A 17719-nucleotide genomic window follows, 5' to 3' on the forward strand; every position below is an offset into this window, starting at 1 on the left:
AACACCGAAGGGTGGCGAGGAAGGCAGTCACGTGTCACAGCTGTGAGCAGCTCTGTAGCCTCCAGTCAGATTCGACTTAGCATTGGTGGTTGGAATATGTAAAAAATGATTTGATTGGTTGCTTTCATTTCCTTGTATCAGTCAATCAGATTCCAGCTCTCATTTGTCAGCTGCCCATGTGAAGATAAAAGACGTGTTCTGATTGGTTGCTATGGAAGAGGCTCTTTGTTGCACTCGTTTTGATGGCTGGTCTGTGGTGCCGGAGGTTCAGTCGCGTGTTCGGCCCACCAGAACGACAACCAGACGGACCCCATTTGTAGTGAGTCAGACGCTGTGTGTGCCGTCTCGGGATAACAGGACACATTATGGAGCTGCTAATGTTAGTGTGAACCCAGCCTTAAAGGGGTCGTCCACTTCTGAACAGCACATTCAGAAAGGGGTTTTCTCACCATCTTGAAGGGTACGTGCCCACCCTCCGGAAGTGGCAGTGTATGGTCGCTGCGTCCAAAGCGCTGCCGGCTACTGAGCACAGGTGGATCTGCATGTGTGCACTGGACCGTGAGGATCCACCACGTCTGATACATTCGGGTGGTGAAACTTCTCCTTTCTCTCTGCAGTAGAGATTGACATGCTGCGGTGCTGAAAGACGCACCACACGTCCGTCTCCGCGGGCGCACATGCATAGTGGACATGGGATTTCTAGCAGTCACATTCACTGTGCTGTAACATCTGGCCGCTGCATAATGCACAGTGTCCAACCCCCGGCTGTTCCTGATCGTGGGCGCGTACCTGAAGGGGTAACATGAGCAGCTGTCATTTACCTGTGATGAAACATCCTCTCTGGTCTCAAAAATGGGATTCTATTGCGTATATCTTGTTGGCCAAGGTTACAGGTCACTGCAGACTCTCAGCGGTGGCCGTTCTTGGTCCTGGAGTGCAGCACTTACAAGCTCTTTGCTATAGAGATTGTACGCACGGCTGTAAATCTGGTCCGATCACTTGATGTCATTCTTTTCCTTGCCTCTTCTTTTCCCTCCATGCTGCAGCATCAGAGAACGCTTAGATCGGGCCGTTGGGTAGATGGTGCCGATGGTACCAATAAATCAGGAGCACGTGTTCCTGAAGGAAGATTAGAAAACCCTTCTTGGCTCTGCTGTGCAGCAAACCAGTAAAAGAGTAAAGTGTAGGAAGGCATAGTCCTGTACACGATGAGCCGGACGTGGCTTCAGATTTCTACAGAATCTGGGAAAGAAAACTTCTATGTGAAATATGGAAGTACAGTGGCCGGTAATGCACCTCTAGAGCAGAGCTGTTAGTGATATTGGAGGCGGCTGCCACGTGGTGCACCGGTGATAACGGTAGTTTTGGGTATAAACAAGTGTGTCCACCACAATATATTTATGGCACTTCTCAATGCAATATTTATAAACCTTTTCCAGAGCTATAAGATACCTTGAAAAAATGAAGAGATCCATATGTAGTCAACAAATATAGAATCTAACAAAACGTGATCACTGGGTGTGATTGATAAAAAAACAGAAATGCCGCTATAGGCCCTGACACTGACAAAATAATCCTCCTTTCCGTAAGTCTTCTCTTCACATTTAAATATAAAAAAGGGGAGAAACCACCAATAATGCCCAGAGGCTAAAAATTAATTTTCTGGTATAACCACAGCTATTATACATTACAAAAAATGTGTCAATATTTATTTTCAAAAATTGGAAAGGAGAATGTAGACTAATATTTTCAGCGCTGAGATCTCATCTCCTGAGATCTTGGTTCCAAGATCACCCATCTGCGCATGCATCGCCCCAGGCGGCCATTTTCCTGGAGTTCACCGCACAGGAAACCATAGAACTGTGGGAGCTCTGGCCTTTCACAAAATGTTGGCAGAGCCCCGGCAGCAGCGGAGACACCCACAGCAGGACTGGGCAGCAGCACCAGACACCCGCAGTGGTGCGCCGCACATCGGAACACCCCCACATCCCGGCCTGCAGCATGACCCCACTCCTGCCTCCTCCAGCAGTGACCCTGGGACCCAGCTTCACCGCAGCCACCAAAATTCTTTACTATTTTTCTCCACAAAATTTGGGCACATCTTATAATCTGAAAAATGCAGTAAATATGAAAAACTTGATTATTAAACTTTTACATTACATCTGACAGGGCACTGGCCTTCCCAGACATCAAAATCCACACATCTGAAAATACATACTGAAGTATTGGTAACCAGTATTTTGGCAGCATAACCTGTCTGATACTGTAAAGGCACAATTATTAGTCTACATTCTCTTTTCCAGTCTACTATATGACCGTCTAATTCTATCTATCTGTTTGTAACGGAAATTCCACGTCGCTGATTGGTCACGCCTGGCCGGCCGCGTCCAATCAGAAACAGGCGCAGTCCGGCCGCGAATTGGCGCGGAATTCGAATGACGCACGCCACCACTACCGTCGGGAGATCTGCGGCGCAAGCCGCTGATCTCCCGACGGTTGCCGCGGCTCAACTTATCTGTGCTGCTGCGGGTGTCAGGTGCTTGCCGTCGCCGCGGTGGATTGCTTCCTGGGAAATGGTCGCCTCGCATGCGCAGATGGAAATCTCGGCCCTGAAATCTCGGGAGATGAGATTTCAGCGCTGAAATTTCATCTCCCGAGATTTCAGTGCCTAGATCTCCATCTGCGCTTGCGCGGCGGCCATTTTCCAGGAAGCAATCCACCGCACAGGCAACCAGGCATGGATGCAACGGGAGAGCTCCCCCATGCAACACGGGACAGAGCGCGGTGACAGAGTGGGTGGCAGCACCAGGTACAAAGCGCGGGAATATAGCACAGCGGCAGCATCGGACACCCGCAGCGGCGCGCCGCACATCAAAACATCCCCTTATCCTAGCAGCAACTTTCCACTCACGCCTCTTCCAGCAGCAACCCTGGAACCCCACATCCCACCACCCCCGGTAAGCAATAAGACGCCTGGATTTTAAGAGGCACCACCATTTTATTAAAGAAAACTTTTTTCCTATTTTTCGCCTCAAAATTTGGAGTGTGTCTTATAATCCAGAGCGTCTTATAAAGCGAAAAATACGGTACATACATATTCTAGAATACCCGATGCGTTAGAATCGGACCACCATCTAGTTTTCGATAAATATTTACACATTTTTTGTAAATTATAATAGTTGTGGTTATACCATAAAATTAATTTGAGCCTCTGGGCATTATTGGTGGTTTCTCACCTTTTTATATTTAAATGTGAAGAGAAGACTTATGGAAAGGAGGATTATTTTGTCAGTGTCAGGGCCTATAGCGGCATTTCTGTTTTTTTTTTTTTTTTTTTTTTTTTTTATCAATCACACCCAGTGATCAGATGTTTTGTTTTTAATTCTTTTTGAATAAAGATTATATATTTGACTACATATGGATCTCTTCATTTTTCAAGGTGTCTTACAGCCCTGAAAAAGATTTATATATGATAATTTTTGGGTTTGTTTTATAGGCCCCGGGCATAAAAAGCAGACTGGCCTTACCATGGAGATCGCCCAGGGCTGTCCTATACATATTACGGGATGCATGTAGTATGGTATTTTAAAGGGATTTTTTTTGTGTGATGAGCTGCCATTTTTATTTTTTTTTATTTTGGAGTACATACCCATCTCAATTACTTTTCTATTTCAATTTTTTTTGTTTGTGTAGTGTGGTGACCCCAAAAAGTAAATTCTGTAGTTTCAATTTTTTTTTCTCTTCTTCTTACAACATTTACAATAAGGTTGTGGGCACACGCTGCGGATTCTGCTCTGAGTTCGCAGCGGTTTTGGCCCTGCGGATCCGCAGCAGTTTTTGCTGCAGTGTACAGTACCATAAAAACCTATGAAAAACAAAAACCGCTGTGCACACGGTGCGGATTTTTTCGCGCGGATTTGCTGCGGTTTCAAAATCGCAGCATGTCACTTTTGTGCGGAATCCGCAGCGGTTTCACACCTTCTCCATTGTAGAGGTGTGAAACCGCAGGGGAAAACTGCAGGCTAATCCGCAGGTCTTTTGACCTGCGGAGTTACCTGTAGATTTAGCAAAATCCGCAGGTGAATTCGCAGCGTGTGCACACAGCCTAAGGGTTAATAAATTTATTATTCTCCTAGATATTTATGAACACATCGATACCAAATATATATTTTTTTCTGAACTGGGAAAAGTGTGCGTGATTCAGATTTGTCTGTTTTTTGTTTTTTTTTACCATTTCTCAACACTTATACAGTATTTTATTTCAGTCATCGTGGGGATTGTATTGCTTTCTGTGGATATTGCAGTACTATACAGTATCTGGAATAAATTGGAAAAATGATGACCTCTTGAAGACCAGTCTGAGGCAGATGCTGGCTGTAAAAGACTGCCAGCACCTGCCTTGTATGGAGCGAGCTCAGCACCTGAGTCTGTTACGTGCACCTTACATGTCGTGTATGTCACATGTTGGGAAGGGGTTAAATAATTAGGTGAGCACTATACTAGGTAGTGGCCGTTTTGTAGGATTGCGCCTCTGTTTCCGCTGACTTCAATAGGATCTGCGCTACTGTACAGGGTAATGGCCTCTACACAGTGCACTAAGCTGTGGTGGTCCTGGTCTGTACGCTGTGTACATCCGGCTGTAGCTGGTGATGCAAATAACGGATTGGTAGGGGTGTCGGGTATTGGAGACCCACGGATCTAATATTGATGGTCTTCTCTATCAGGGATGTGAAGTCAGAGGTTTGGCTATGGATAAGTCATTAAAGGGGCTGTCCAGTGGAAATAACTTATCTCCTATCCCTATGGTGGGAGTCCGACCACCGGGACCCGCACTGATTGGCAGAACCCGTAACTATAATCCTGTTGCATAATGTCCTGTAGACAAGTGAGAACGTTTCCGCTGGACAACCCCTTTAAGATGTTATTTTATACTTTTGTGTTATAATATATTTTTTTTTATGTTACAGACAATGGCCAAGGTCTCGGACATGTACGATGTGACGTGGGAAGGTAGGATATGTAAATATCGAGAACATTATGTGATTTATTATACTTGCTTATACAGCGCCATTAATTCTGCAGCACTTATCCCCATTGGGGCTCAAAATCTAAATTCCCTATCAGCATGTCTTTGGAGTGTGGGAGGAAACCCACGCAAAACACGGGGAGAACATACAGACCCCTTTCAGATGTTGTCTTTGGTGGGATTGAGCCCAGGACCACTGAGCCACCATGCTACCTTCTTTAGGCTACCAGTAGTGTCAAGATTTATGTGCTATGGTTGACTCTTTTCACTTCTAAACCTGAATCCCAAATTTTCCTTTTTCATGGGCATTTCCAGATTGCATGAACTTGTAACAAGCTGCATCCCCCACGCTGGTTCATAGTCTATACAGACGCGCTATTATTTATTCATTACGCTTTGCTTATATAGTGTTATCTTATTCTGCACTGCTTTACATATATTATCATCATGGAATGACGGCGACCACCAAAAAAAGCAATGTCCGATTTCCCATTTAATTTCTCTCTCCTCTGATATGATCTAGCACATCAGATAGGAGGTAAGTGGGGTACCCAGAGCCCCACCGGTACCTGCGGTGTCCTACGGTCCCTCCTGTAATCCCTGGTCCTGTCCCTTGGCGTCTTTTTCTGGGATCTGCGGGCCCGCACCCGGCAACAATAGGATATTTAGCCTATTGGTTCATTTTGATCACTGTGATTGACCATATCACAGTGATCAAAATAAAAAAAATAGTAAATCAAACCCCCTTTATCACCCTCTTAGTTAGGTAAAAATATATTTTTTTCCGTTAGGGCTAGGGTTGGGGTTATAGCTAGGGTTGGGGCTAGGGTTAGACCTTGGGTTAGACTTGGGGTTAGGGTTGTGGTGTTAGGGTCAAGGATGTGTTGGAGTTAGGGTCCAGGGTAGGGCTGTGTTAGGGTTGGAGTTAGAATGGGGGGTTTCCAATGTTTAGGTACATCAGGGGGTCCGCTATTAATTCCAGCCAATTTTGTGTTCAAAAAGTCACAGTGCTCCATCTCTTCTGAACTCTGCCATGCTCCCAAACAGTGGCTTTCCCCCACATTAGGGGAATCTGTGTACTTGGGAGAATTTGCACAACAAATTTTGTGGTCCATTTTCTCCTGATACCCTTGTGAAAATAAAAAAGTTTGGTTCCAAAGTAAATTTTTGTGAAAAAAAAATAAATGTTCATTTTTTCCTTCCACATTACTTTTGTTCTCGTGAAGCAGCTGAAGGGTTAATAAACTTCTTGAACGTGGTTTTGCGCACCTTGAGGGGGTGCAGTTTTTAGAATGGTGTCACTTTTGGGTATTTTCTGTTATATTGACCCCCCCCCAACTCCCTTCAAATGTGAGGTTGTCTATAAAAAAAAATGGTTTAGTAAATTTTTTTGGAATGAGACGTCGCTGGTCAACTTTGAACCGTTATAACGTCCTACCAAAAAATAATTGTTTCCAAAGTTGTGCTGATGTAAAGCAGACATGTGGGAAATGTTATTTATTAATTATTTTGTGCAGTATGACCCTCTGATTTAAGGGCACAAAAATTAAAAGTTTGAAAATTGCAAAATTTTCAAACTTTTTGCCAAATTTCAGTTTTTTCATAAACAAAACTCAAGTTATATCGAAGAAAAATACCACTAGCATATAGTACAATATGTCACGAAATAACAGTTCTCAGAATCAGTGTGATCCATGGAAGCGTTCCAGAGCCTATAACCTCATAAAGGGACAGTGGTCAGAATTGTAAAAATTGGCCTGGTCATTAAGGACCAAATTGGCTCTGTCACTAAAGGGTTAAAGGGGATTCTCCTAGATTTTTAAAGTCATCAGTGGGAAAATACCCTGCTAAAAATAGCGTCTTTACTGAGAAAAATGATTTTCAGGTCCTTAGTTTGTGGCTGGTGGAGCAGAGCCCTGCAGACTTCCTCTTACAAGCCGGCATGCCCCCGTAACACCAGGCCTACTAATTGGAGGAGGTGCCAGAGATGCCTTCAGGTAGGAACTTCATAGGACTCTGGTCTGGCGGCCATGTTCTACTGACGTAGCTTCTTGACCAGGACTCTGCAAGTCCTTTTGCTCAACATTTATACTCCTACCCAATACGGTAACTCCTCATCCATCACCCCGACCTCGCACTCCAGCTCTACCGTCCAGAGTCTCCAACTGCCTTTCCCTGATGGAAAGTGATGTCGCCACGACCATTAGGAACAGTGTGGTGGCGACAGAGTGGTGGAGGATGAGACCATATCTGTCTGTGATCAGTTGGACTAACAGAATTTGTCATAAACTTTTGCTTGATGGCCAATTGTTGTAGTTCATATCATTCATATTCATCCGCTGAAGTCTCTTGTCTATGGGCACATTTAGACAAGTGCAATCAAAACGGACCTTAAAGGGGTTGTGTGGTGGTAACATGTCATCACCTTCTCACAGGATTTGTGATACCTAATTGATCATGGGAGCTTGGCCACTGTGACCCCAAGCGATCGCTCATTGATCAGCAGGTTATCCCCTAGCCCTGGGATAGGTGATTATCTGTTTGTACCACACAACCCCCTTTTAATTTGTTATCAGAGCCAAGCATGCATGTATTTGGGGGGAACGTCGAGCGTGACCGGTCTCCTTAATGAGTGGTCGTCCAACAGCTGATTGTTGCGGCCACCCAACTCTGACTGTCGTAGCGTCCACGAGATGTTGCGTACCCCTGTATAACTGCAGACATGGGGAGAACTGCTATTTGGTAGTAGCGACAGTTCCTGTAAATGGTAACTTGACAGCCGCATTGCTCGTCATCCATCTTGTTCCAGAACTATGCAGACAAGGACATTTCAGGGAATTTTTTTTATTTTGCTTTTTAGCCGAGGCAGCAAGTAAAACACAAGCTAGTATTACAGTCGGTGAGTGGACAGAACAGTGCGACCTCTGTATTGGTTTACCATCTGCTCGTATAGGCATTTCCACCCCTCTGGATCGGCCCGCAGTCCAGGAACAGGTGATCTATATTAAGCTGTCACTAGGAACATCACAACCAATAAACTTTAATTCATCCTAAAAAATCCCTGAGCCTTTAATTACAGCTGAAAAGACCAGAGATGATTTTTTTTCCACAAAAGAGCTGGAATAGTCATGACCAGATAAAACACGCCGGGAGCCAGGCTAAATATCTGACGTGAAGCAGAAGTGTCCAAAAGGAAGTCTGCGAGCACTAAATCTTCTGCGTGGGACATCACCAGGACTTCCATGTGAAAGAAAATACAGGTTTAGTAAATCCCCTAATGCCGTCCTAAGTACTGGCGGCAATTAACATGGTTGTTTTTGCTCTAAATGTCGCTCTAAAGTTAGTGCGGGTAACAAATCCACCGTACAAGAAGTGTCTCTTATGTGATGGCTCCACACTTAGCTTGGTTTTGCATTGCACAAGCTTGAAGGGTCATGTCAGGTAAGAGGACTGCGAGAACTAATAAGGAAACCCAACGATGCCCCGACTTTAAGTGGTTGTCAAGAATAAAGGGGAGCCTCACCCATCCATTAGTTGTGCTAAACTGCATTTTAACAACTGTCCTGCGATAGGCTGTGATCTGTTTGGAATCCTGGGTGTAAGTGTTCAGTTTCCCTGCAGCTCCCCCAATGGAAGAAGGTTTTATTAGGAAAAAAAAATATTTATTTTCGAGTTCCCATATTTTGAGAACTTCTGATAACTTTTTTTTTTCTCAGCAGAACTACAGGAGGGATTATTGGGCAAGGGGCGCATGGCCGCTTTCTCTATATCCAAGGAAATCGGTCTAATTTGCTGATCAGAAGTTAATAGTGGGATCTAGAGGTGGAAAAAAAAAAAAGTTTCTCCACCTCCTTTATAATGTCAGTCCGTGAAAATCGCACCCATCGAGTTGAATGGGCAAGTGCCATCTGATTCTTGGAGGCAAGTTTTTAATGCTGAATGTCCCCCATCCCCCCCCCCCCCCAGAACAAGTGGGTCTGAGGAAAAAAAATTGGACTTTGGCACAGTCCCATACAATACCATGGGGACGAGTGCTAAAGGGTTATCCACGCTTCACATTAAGTTTACATCCAGCTCCAGCATGGCAAACAAAAATACGGTTCTCAAGTCAACTTATAGTTTTCCCAGTGCTCCTCCAGCCCCCTGGCTGTGTCCCTCTCCGATCCCCTTTCTTTCTGTGCTAACGAGGTGGACTTGTCCTTTCCTTCTCTACCAAGGGCGTGGACTTGTCCTTTCCTTCTCTACCAAGGGCGTGGACTTGTCCTGTCCTTCTCTACCAAGGGCGTGGACTTGTCCTTTCCTTCTCTACCAAGGGCGTGGACTTGTCCTGTCCTTCTCTACCAAGGGCGTGGACTTGTCCTTTCCTTCTCTACCAAGGGCGTGGACTTGTCCTTTCCTTCTCTACCAAGGGCGTGGACTTGTCCTGTCCTTCTCTACCAAGGGCGTGGACTTGTCCTTTCCTTCTCTACCAAGGGCGTGGACTTGTCCTTTCCTTCTCTACCAAGGGCGTGGACTTGTCCTTTCCTTCTCTACCAAGGGCGTGGACTTGTCCTTTCCTTCTCTACCAAGGGCGTGGACTTGTCCTTTCCTTCTCTACCAAGGGCGTGGACTTGTCCTTTCTTTCTCTACCAAGGGCGTGGACTTGTCCTTTCCTTCTCTACCAAGGGCGTGGACTTGTCCTGTCCTTCTCTACCAAGGGCGTGGACTTGTCCTGTCCTTCTCTAACAACCAGGTATAACCACTGCAGCTAATAGATGCCTGAGGAGAGGAGACCGGCGAGGCACACGGTCAACGGAGGGAACCACAGATGAGTATGTCCTCCCTGTTACTTCTTTTTTTGCCATATGTAAACTTAAAGGGGTAGAAAATCCATTTAATATGCCTTTTGGAAAAAGTAGAGGGGAATTGGTAAAAATAAGCCGTGCATCTAATCTGCATGGTAATGATCTCCTGATGCTTGGATCCATGCACCTAGTATTTCTATACCACGCTCCACCCTTTTTGCTTGGTGCAGATAACTTTTACCTCCGTTAACATCTGAAGGTTGAATTTCCCTTGGACGACAAGTTTTTGGGTGTTTAGTCTGCATGACTTCCTAACACCTCTTCTTCTTTTTTCTTTTTTTTTTTTTTCCCTGTCCAGTACAGATGTTTCATAAGACAAGCACTCACAAAGTAGGGCTCACTGGCTAATAGAAGGTGTCAGAAAGCTATTCCTCAGAGAAATAATCCTTCTGTCTTTCGTTTTTCCGGATTTACCAGAATTGCTAATTCCACTTTTGGGTGACAAATGTGTTAATAGCAGAGCGAGAGCAGCCCGATCGCCCGGCCCCGATAGTTTATACTGGTGTGGGGATTGCAGCCGGCGCCAAGTTATTGGTAGGTAGACAGCGTTGGCCGGCTGAGGGTTTCCTTTCTGCGTGTTTGGCCGGCTCGCATTTTGTGATGTATTCATGCTCGTTGATATCCATACTGCTCAATTAGAATTTTCCAGGATCCTTATGTCAAGAAGCATTTGTTCTCCGCGGCTCACAGGAAAAACAACCCAAGGGTGGTTTTGGTTGAGTTAAAAAAAAAAAATTTCATTGTAAAAACACTGACAGCTTTATGGGAGACGTGAGATCGCTGCTGGCAAGTGAAGGCCTTGTCGGGCTTGTTAGTCTGGTGTTACCGTGTAGTCTGCACATGGAAAATCATTTTCTCTCCTCTCTCTAATATTTCAGAAGGACGCTCAATGTCTGCTGCCTTTTCGTCATTCTATTTTCCCAATTTTCAGATTTTTTTGCTGTGTTTGAACATGTACAATTGGAATGATATTTTTGTATCTTTCATCGTACAGTGTCTTGTAAAAGTATTCATACCCTGTGAACTTTTCAAATTTATTTATTTTTTTCCTGTTACAGTCCCAAACTTAAATGTGTTTTATTTGGATTTTATTAGTGGTGAGTGAGCGTGCTCAGATAAAGTGTTAGCAGAGCATTCGTGTGCGAAGTGTCTTCAGGATGCTCGAATACTATGTTAGTCACCGTGGCTGCACGTATTGCGACTACGACACAAGCAGGGATTTGCCTGTTTGATACCAACACTAAGTAGCACTTATTTGTAGAGTGTAAAGGAAATGATACGTGGGGTTTTCTAATTATTTTAAAAAATACATAAATTTGAAAATTGTAACCTACATTTGTATTTGGCCCCTGTGAGTCAATCCTTTGTAGGGCCACCTTTCGCTGCAATTACTGCTGCAGGTCTTTTGGGGTCTGTTTCTGCCAGCTTTGCACATCTAGAGGCTGTAACTTTATTCTTCTTTGCACACTTGCTTAGGCTAGTTTCACACTTGCTTTTTTTTGCAGCGCGTTTTTCCCGCAAAAAAACGCATTGAAAAAACGCATACATAAGCATACAACTGCTGCGTTTTTTTCAAGCATTTTTATGAGCATGCATGAAAAAAACGCAGCGTTTTTATGCGTTTGTATGCGTTTTTAGTGCGTTTTTACCGCGTTTGCTTTTTTTCCCCAACATTTTTAGGTGGCCCCTCACACTACCCAAACCATGACTTTACTGACCCTAACCCTAACCCTTAACCAAATCATACTTAACCCTAACCCAAACCCTAAACCCTAACTAACCCTAACCCTTAACAAAACCATACTTAACCCTAACCCTGACCCTAACCCTAACCCTGACCCTAACCCTTAACCAAACCATACTTAACCCTAATCCTGACCCTAACCCTGACCCTAACCCTAACCCTGACCCTAACCCTTAACAAAACCATACTTAACCCTAACCCTGACCCTAATCCTTAACAAAACCATACTTAACCCTAACCCTAACCCTAACCCTGACCCTAACCCTAACCCTGACCCTAACCCTTAACAAAACCATACTTGACCCTAACCCTGACCCTAACCCTTAACAAAACCATACTTAACCCTAACCCTGACCCTAACCCTGACCCCAACCCTAACCCTGACCCTAACCCTTAACAAAACCATACTTAACCCTAATCCTGACCCTAACCCTGACCCTAACCCTTAACCAAACCATACTTAACCCTAACCCTGACCCAAACCCCAACCCTAACCCTGACCCTGACCATAACCCTAACCCTAAACCCCCTTAACTAACCCTAACTCTAACCCAAACCCCTAAATTCCATGGTTAAAAAAAAAAAACGCATATGCAAAAAAACGCATACATGAGCATGCCAGTGCGCACATATGCGCATCCATAGGCTATAATGGCCATTTTTAGCGCAAAACGTGCGCATATGTGCGCATGCGCTTTTTTGCAGGGCCAAAAAATGCAACATGCTGCGTCTGGAAAATACCAACGCACACCCCAAAAAAACGCAGCGCATGAAAATCGCATACATGCGCTTACCAGCGCGCAGGTATGCGCACCCATGTTAAATATAGGGGAAAAAACGCATGCGCAGGTATGCGTTTTTTTCCAGCGCTAAAAAACGCAAATGTGAAACCAGCCTTAGTGAGATTTTATGGAGACTTCTATGGACAGCAATTTTCAAGTCTTCCTATAGATTCTCAATGGGCTTTTGGTCTGGCCTGTGAACGGGCAATTCACACATGAATATGCTTTGATCTAAACCATCCATTGTAGCTCTGGCAGTATGTTAAGGGTCGTTGTCCTGTTGGAAGGTGAACCTATGCCCTAGTCAAGTCTTTTGCAGCCTCTAACAGGTTTTCGTCCAGGATTTCCCTGTGTTTAGTATCCATCTTCCCATCAACCCTGACCAGCTTCCCTGGTTAAGAAAAGCCTGCCCACTGAATGATGCTGCCTCCACCATGTGTAATGAGGGGATGGTGTTTTTAGGGTGATGTGCAGTGTTAGTTTGCCTCCACACATGGCTCTTTGCATTTAGTAAAAAAATTCTACTTTTGGTCTTATCTGACCAGAGCACCGTCTTCCACATGCTCACTGTGTCTCCTACATGGCTTTTTGTAAACTGCAAGTTGGACTTGTGACTTGCATTCAAAAATGGGTTTCTCCTTTGCCACTCTTTCACACAGGCCTTATTTGTGAAGTATATGACTAAGGCTAGATTCACACTTGCGTTTTTTTTTGGCGCTGCGCCTCGTGCGCATAGCAAACACATGCAAAAAAACACATCATGCGTTTTGCATGCGTTTGCTGTTTTTTTTGTGCATGCTATTTATCCAGTTTGTCACCATGTTAAATCAAAAAACGCATGCGATTTTAAACGCATGCCCTAGCGCACGCGTGCGTTCCCATAAACTGTAATGCTGTTTTTTTGCGCTAACGTGCGCATGCGTTTTTTTTTTAGACTGGTCGGACGGACCAAAAATGCAACAGGTTGCGTCCGACGTGCCTAGGCGCACACTACAAAAAAACCGCTTGCGCGCGAAAACGCATACAAACGCATGCATACGCTAGACCATGCGCCCCCATGTTAAAGATAGGGGAGCAATGCACATGCGCACGAGGCGCAGCGCTAAAAAACGCAAGTGTGAAACCAACCTAAGGCTATGTGCACACATTGTGTATTTGGTTGCGTAAATTTGTGCAAGGTTTCTGCATCTCTTGGCAGAAAAACGCAGTGGAAAATACACGTGTTTTTTGTGCATGTTTAAGCATGTTTTTTTTATGCGTTTTTGTAAATCCATAAAGTTAAATAAATATATATTATAAAAAGAATTGTGATGTCATTTCTTTGTTCAACCGCTTCTTTTTCATTCTCCATTGAAGACGACCATAATATCAATACATACCATGTTCAAATTTATAACGTTTACACACAAATCTGTTTATTTTTCAAAAAACTAAAATAATTGCGTGGGTTTCCGCATAATTTTCATAACCAGCCTGAGGGAAAGCCGACGGCTGAGGGCTGATGTTAATATTCTGGGAAGGAGCCAATAGCCATAAAGGTTTCCATGCTATTAATATCAGCTCACATCTGTTTGCTTAGCCTTTACTGGCTAGTTTACAGGGGAACCCCAGAAAAAAATTGACATGGGGTCCAACTATAAAATCGAACCAGTAAAGGCTAGGCATACAACTGGTGGGCTGATATTAATAGCCTGGGAAGGGGCCATGTATATTGGCATCCCCCAGGCTAAAAACATCAGCTCTCAGCTGTCCCAGAAATGGAGCAGTGGCAAGTGGGGTTCATATTTGTGGGGTTGATGTCACCTTTGTATTGTCAGGTGACATCAAGCCCACAGGTTAGTAATGGAGAGGCGTCTATAAGACACGTATCAATTGCTAATCCTATAGCTATATGGTAAATAGACACAGCCAGAATAAAGTCCTTTATTTGAAATAATCACACAGACTCCTTTATTGAATCTTAATTTACCATACTTGCTAAACGCCTAATCCCCGACGCTCTCGTCTCCTGCAAACAATCAAAAAATAATAAATCAACAAATAATACTATCCTGTCCGACGTAGTCCATTAAATACAGAGTGTCTCACAGCGATCTCACGTGTAGAACAGTCACATCAGGAGATGTGACTGCTCTACCTGGCCGCCGCCGATACACTGCGGGAGTGATTACCTCCTGTCAGTGTATCACTGCGCTGCCGTGAGAGTTCACCAGAGTTAATTCTAATGCATCCAGGAATCGGCGAGATTTGAGTCCTTTGAAACATGCCGCCATTCTGCTTTAGTGTGGGTTTAGCTTCCACCAGCATTATTGGAGCTAGAACCTCCATTATTCCCTCACTTTCCAGCATTGCAGTACTCTGACAATTGTCTAATGAATTGACTGCCCTTGTCAGAAAGCCCAACTCTTTAAGTCTGTATGCAATCTGACAGCATAAAGGCATCATGGCCGTGCACCACTTACTGTAATCTGTCTCTGCTGCACTTGACAACCAGCAGTGGATAGCAAGTTGCTCGACAGGTAAAAAATAAAAGTACAGATAAGAGGGTAAAAATAGTTCTGTACACAAAAAAGTAATTATGGATAAAATTACGTAAAAACATGCAACGCATTTCATAGCTAGGTCAGCTTTGAAACGCATTGCATGTTTTTTATGCCATTTTATTCATAAACATGCTATCTATACCCTTTTGTGCACTTTTTTTTTCTTGGACAGAATGAGGTTGTGGCAGCAATGACATCGGCGTTAATCATGTTTTTCTTGTGTTGTACGTTACCTGATCGGTGAGTGGATATAATTTGCAATTTTCCATTTTTTTTTTTTTTTTTTTGCGGTTTCACTCTATTGAACGCTTCTTGTTACACAAAAGCGAGATATCCAATGGCTGGCACTGTCGAGTGCTTGTCTGGAGATATGGCCGCATTTACTCCACCACTTCATTCATTTTCCAGGGGACTGGCAAGCTAGGAATAACCCTACAAGGCCTCCTTTGCCGGCACTTTGGAGTGCCTAATTCATTATTGCATTTGCTCCTAGTTTTGGTGTTTTTCACCTATTATTTTTTTTTTTTTTTTTTTAAATTTGCGCCTTCTTTTATTTTGCACCTTACTACAGCCCTTATTATAAGCAATGGGAAGTGTCTGAATATGGAGGACGGAAATACTGCATCAAGCTTGGAGTCAGGCGCTGCCCATGCCTCTATGGAAAAAAGCTAGAGTAAATTCCAGGATAAAAATCAAGTGCCGGATTATTGGAGTTTTCTTGTGTCTTTTCTAAAAACCTCTGTGATATAACAGTTGACATTTCCGTTTCAGAAATGCGTGACAAGATGAAGACCTGGCGGGAGGAAAACTACAGGAACAGCGAGCAGATCATTGACGTCGGCGAAGAGTTGATAAACGAGCATGCGTCCAAGCTTGGAGACGATAGTAAGTTTATTATATCCATTCCTTACAGCTCAGTACGATGCTTGCTGGTGTTGGGAACACCTGCTCAGCTGTAATATCCCACAGGGGACTCCATTTTTTTTTTTTCCCCGATTGGTGTCAGGAGAAGTTTATATAGGAATGAACTTGTGAGCAGCCCAGAGCTTTACGTGCGGTAATAAAAAAGTGTGTTTCTCATTACCTTCTATGGCTGCGTATCTTTCCAAATTGTTTTAAAAGGGATGAAATTTGCAATTTTTTTTACATACCCGTGTATGCATATATATAATATTTTATAATGAAATTCTGCACTTCTATTGTTGGCCGCTTCCAACCAGAGTATTTGAGGACTAGTGTAACAGAGCGCACAGAAATTCACCCCCAGCCTTTTAAAGTCAGCGAACCCAAAAATAGGGCCCCTACTATATAGAAGGTAACGTTGACCTATAGGGCCACACTGGGGAGTCACCCCAAATACGAAGACTGTGATGATGCAGAACGGCAGGTAAGCCTGGAATTACAGTTCTCCAGGTGCTGCAGCAGTGCAAGAGGAGGCACTCATGTGTTCGACCCATAGGGATTTATTAAATGCAAGAATGTTATGTCTGTAAAGGAAAAATAAATCATTACAGGCTTGTATAGTATCTCTACAGCTACATAATGTCTCTCCCAGGTAACACCTACTGACAATGTCGCATGTAGCTATGTTTACCAAGGCGGATGGATATATGTACAGTATATATATTTTTTCTATTTACATCCACAAACTTAAGTTTATGTTATAGAATTTTCAGATTATATTTTTAAAATGCTTTGAAAACCATGTATCATGTCTTTAAACTTCACAAATACTTGCTACTTGTGTTGGTATATGACATAAAATCCCAATAAAATACATATGTTTGTGGATGTGACTTGAAAAAGTTCACGAGGTATGAGTCATTACAAACAGAGTGATCAAGTGTTTATTTCTGTTAGTGTTGATGATTATGGCTTACAGCAAATGAAAACCCAAAAGTCATTATCTCAGTAAATTAGAATACTTTATAACACCAGCTTGGAATGTGATTTTAAAATCCAAAATGGTGGCCTACTGAAATGTATGTTCAGTAAATGCACTCAATATTTGGTCAGGGCTCCTTTTGCATCAATTACTGCATCAATGCAGTGTGGCATGGAGGCGATCAGCCTGTGGCACTGCTGAGGTGTTATGGAGGCCCAGGTTGCTTTGATAGCAGCCTTCACCTCGTCTGCATTGTTGGGTCTGGTGTCTCTCATCTTCCTCTTGACAATACCCCATAGATTCTCTATGGGGTTAAGGTCATGCGAGTTTGCTGGCCAGTCAAGCGCAGTGATACTGTTGTTTATAAACTAGGTATTGGTGCTTTTGGCAGTGTGGACAGGTGCCAAGTCCTGCAGCAGAATGAAATTTCCATCTCCAAAAGCTTGTAGCCAGAGGGAAGCATGAAGTGCTCTAAAATTTCCTGGTAGACGGCTGCGCTGACTTTGGTCTTGATAAAACACAGAGGACCTACACCAGCAGATGACATGGATCCCCAAACCATCACTGATAGTGGAAGCTTCACACTAGACCTCAAGTGAGTGCCTCTCCACTCTTCCTCCAGACTCTGGGACCTTGATTTACAAATTAAATGCAAAATTTACTTTAATCTGAAAACAACACAATGGACCACTGAGCAACAGTCCAGATCTTTTTCTCCTTTGCCTAGGTAAGACGCTTCTGGCGTTGTCTATTGGTCGTGAATGGCTTGACACAAGGAATGTGACACTTGTGGCCCATGTCCTGGATATGTCTGTGTGTGGTGGCTCTTGAAGCAATGACTCCAGCAGTAGTCCACTCCTTGTGAATCTCCCCCAAATTTTTGAATGGCCTTTTC

General features: G+C 43.7%; 1 protein-coding gene across 3 annotated transcripts in view; it reads left to right on the top strand.

The window, feature by feature from the left end:
* Positions 1-17719, top strand: part of EMC2 (ER membrane protein complex subunit 2) — an 80668-nt gene that overhangs the window by 314 nt on the left and 62635 nt on the right. Inside the window, exons 1-3 of one of the 3 annotated variants that reach the window (XM_073590184.1) lie at positions 82-319; positions 4968-5010; positions 15711-15824. In XM_073590184.1, coding sequence (XP_073446285.1) covers positions 212-319; positions 4968-5010; positions 15711-15824 — 265 coding nt within the window. In that variant the 5' untranslated portion in view covers positions 82-211. Of the gene's footprint in view, positions 1-81; positions 320-4967; positions 5011-6911; positions 7024-15710; positions 15825-17719 lie in introns of those variants that run through there. The other 2 variants (XM_073590186.1, XM_073590185.1) reach the window with 2 other exon arrangements.

The sequence above is a fragment of the Dendrobates tinctorius genome, unplaced genomic scaffold (genome assembly GCF_039654945.1).
Source record: "Dendrobates tinctorius isolate UK_male_01 unplaced genomic scaffold, ASM3965494v1 ptg000116l, whole genome shotgun sequence".
Taxonomy (NCBI): Eukaryota; Metazoa; Chordata; class Amphibia; order Anura; family Dendrobatidae; genus Dendrobates; species Dendrobates tinctorius.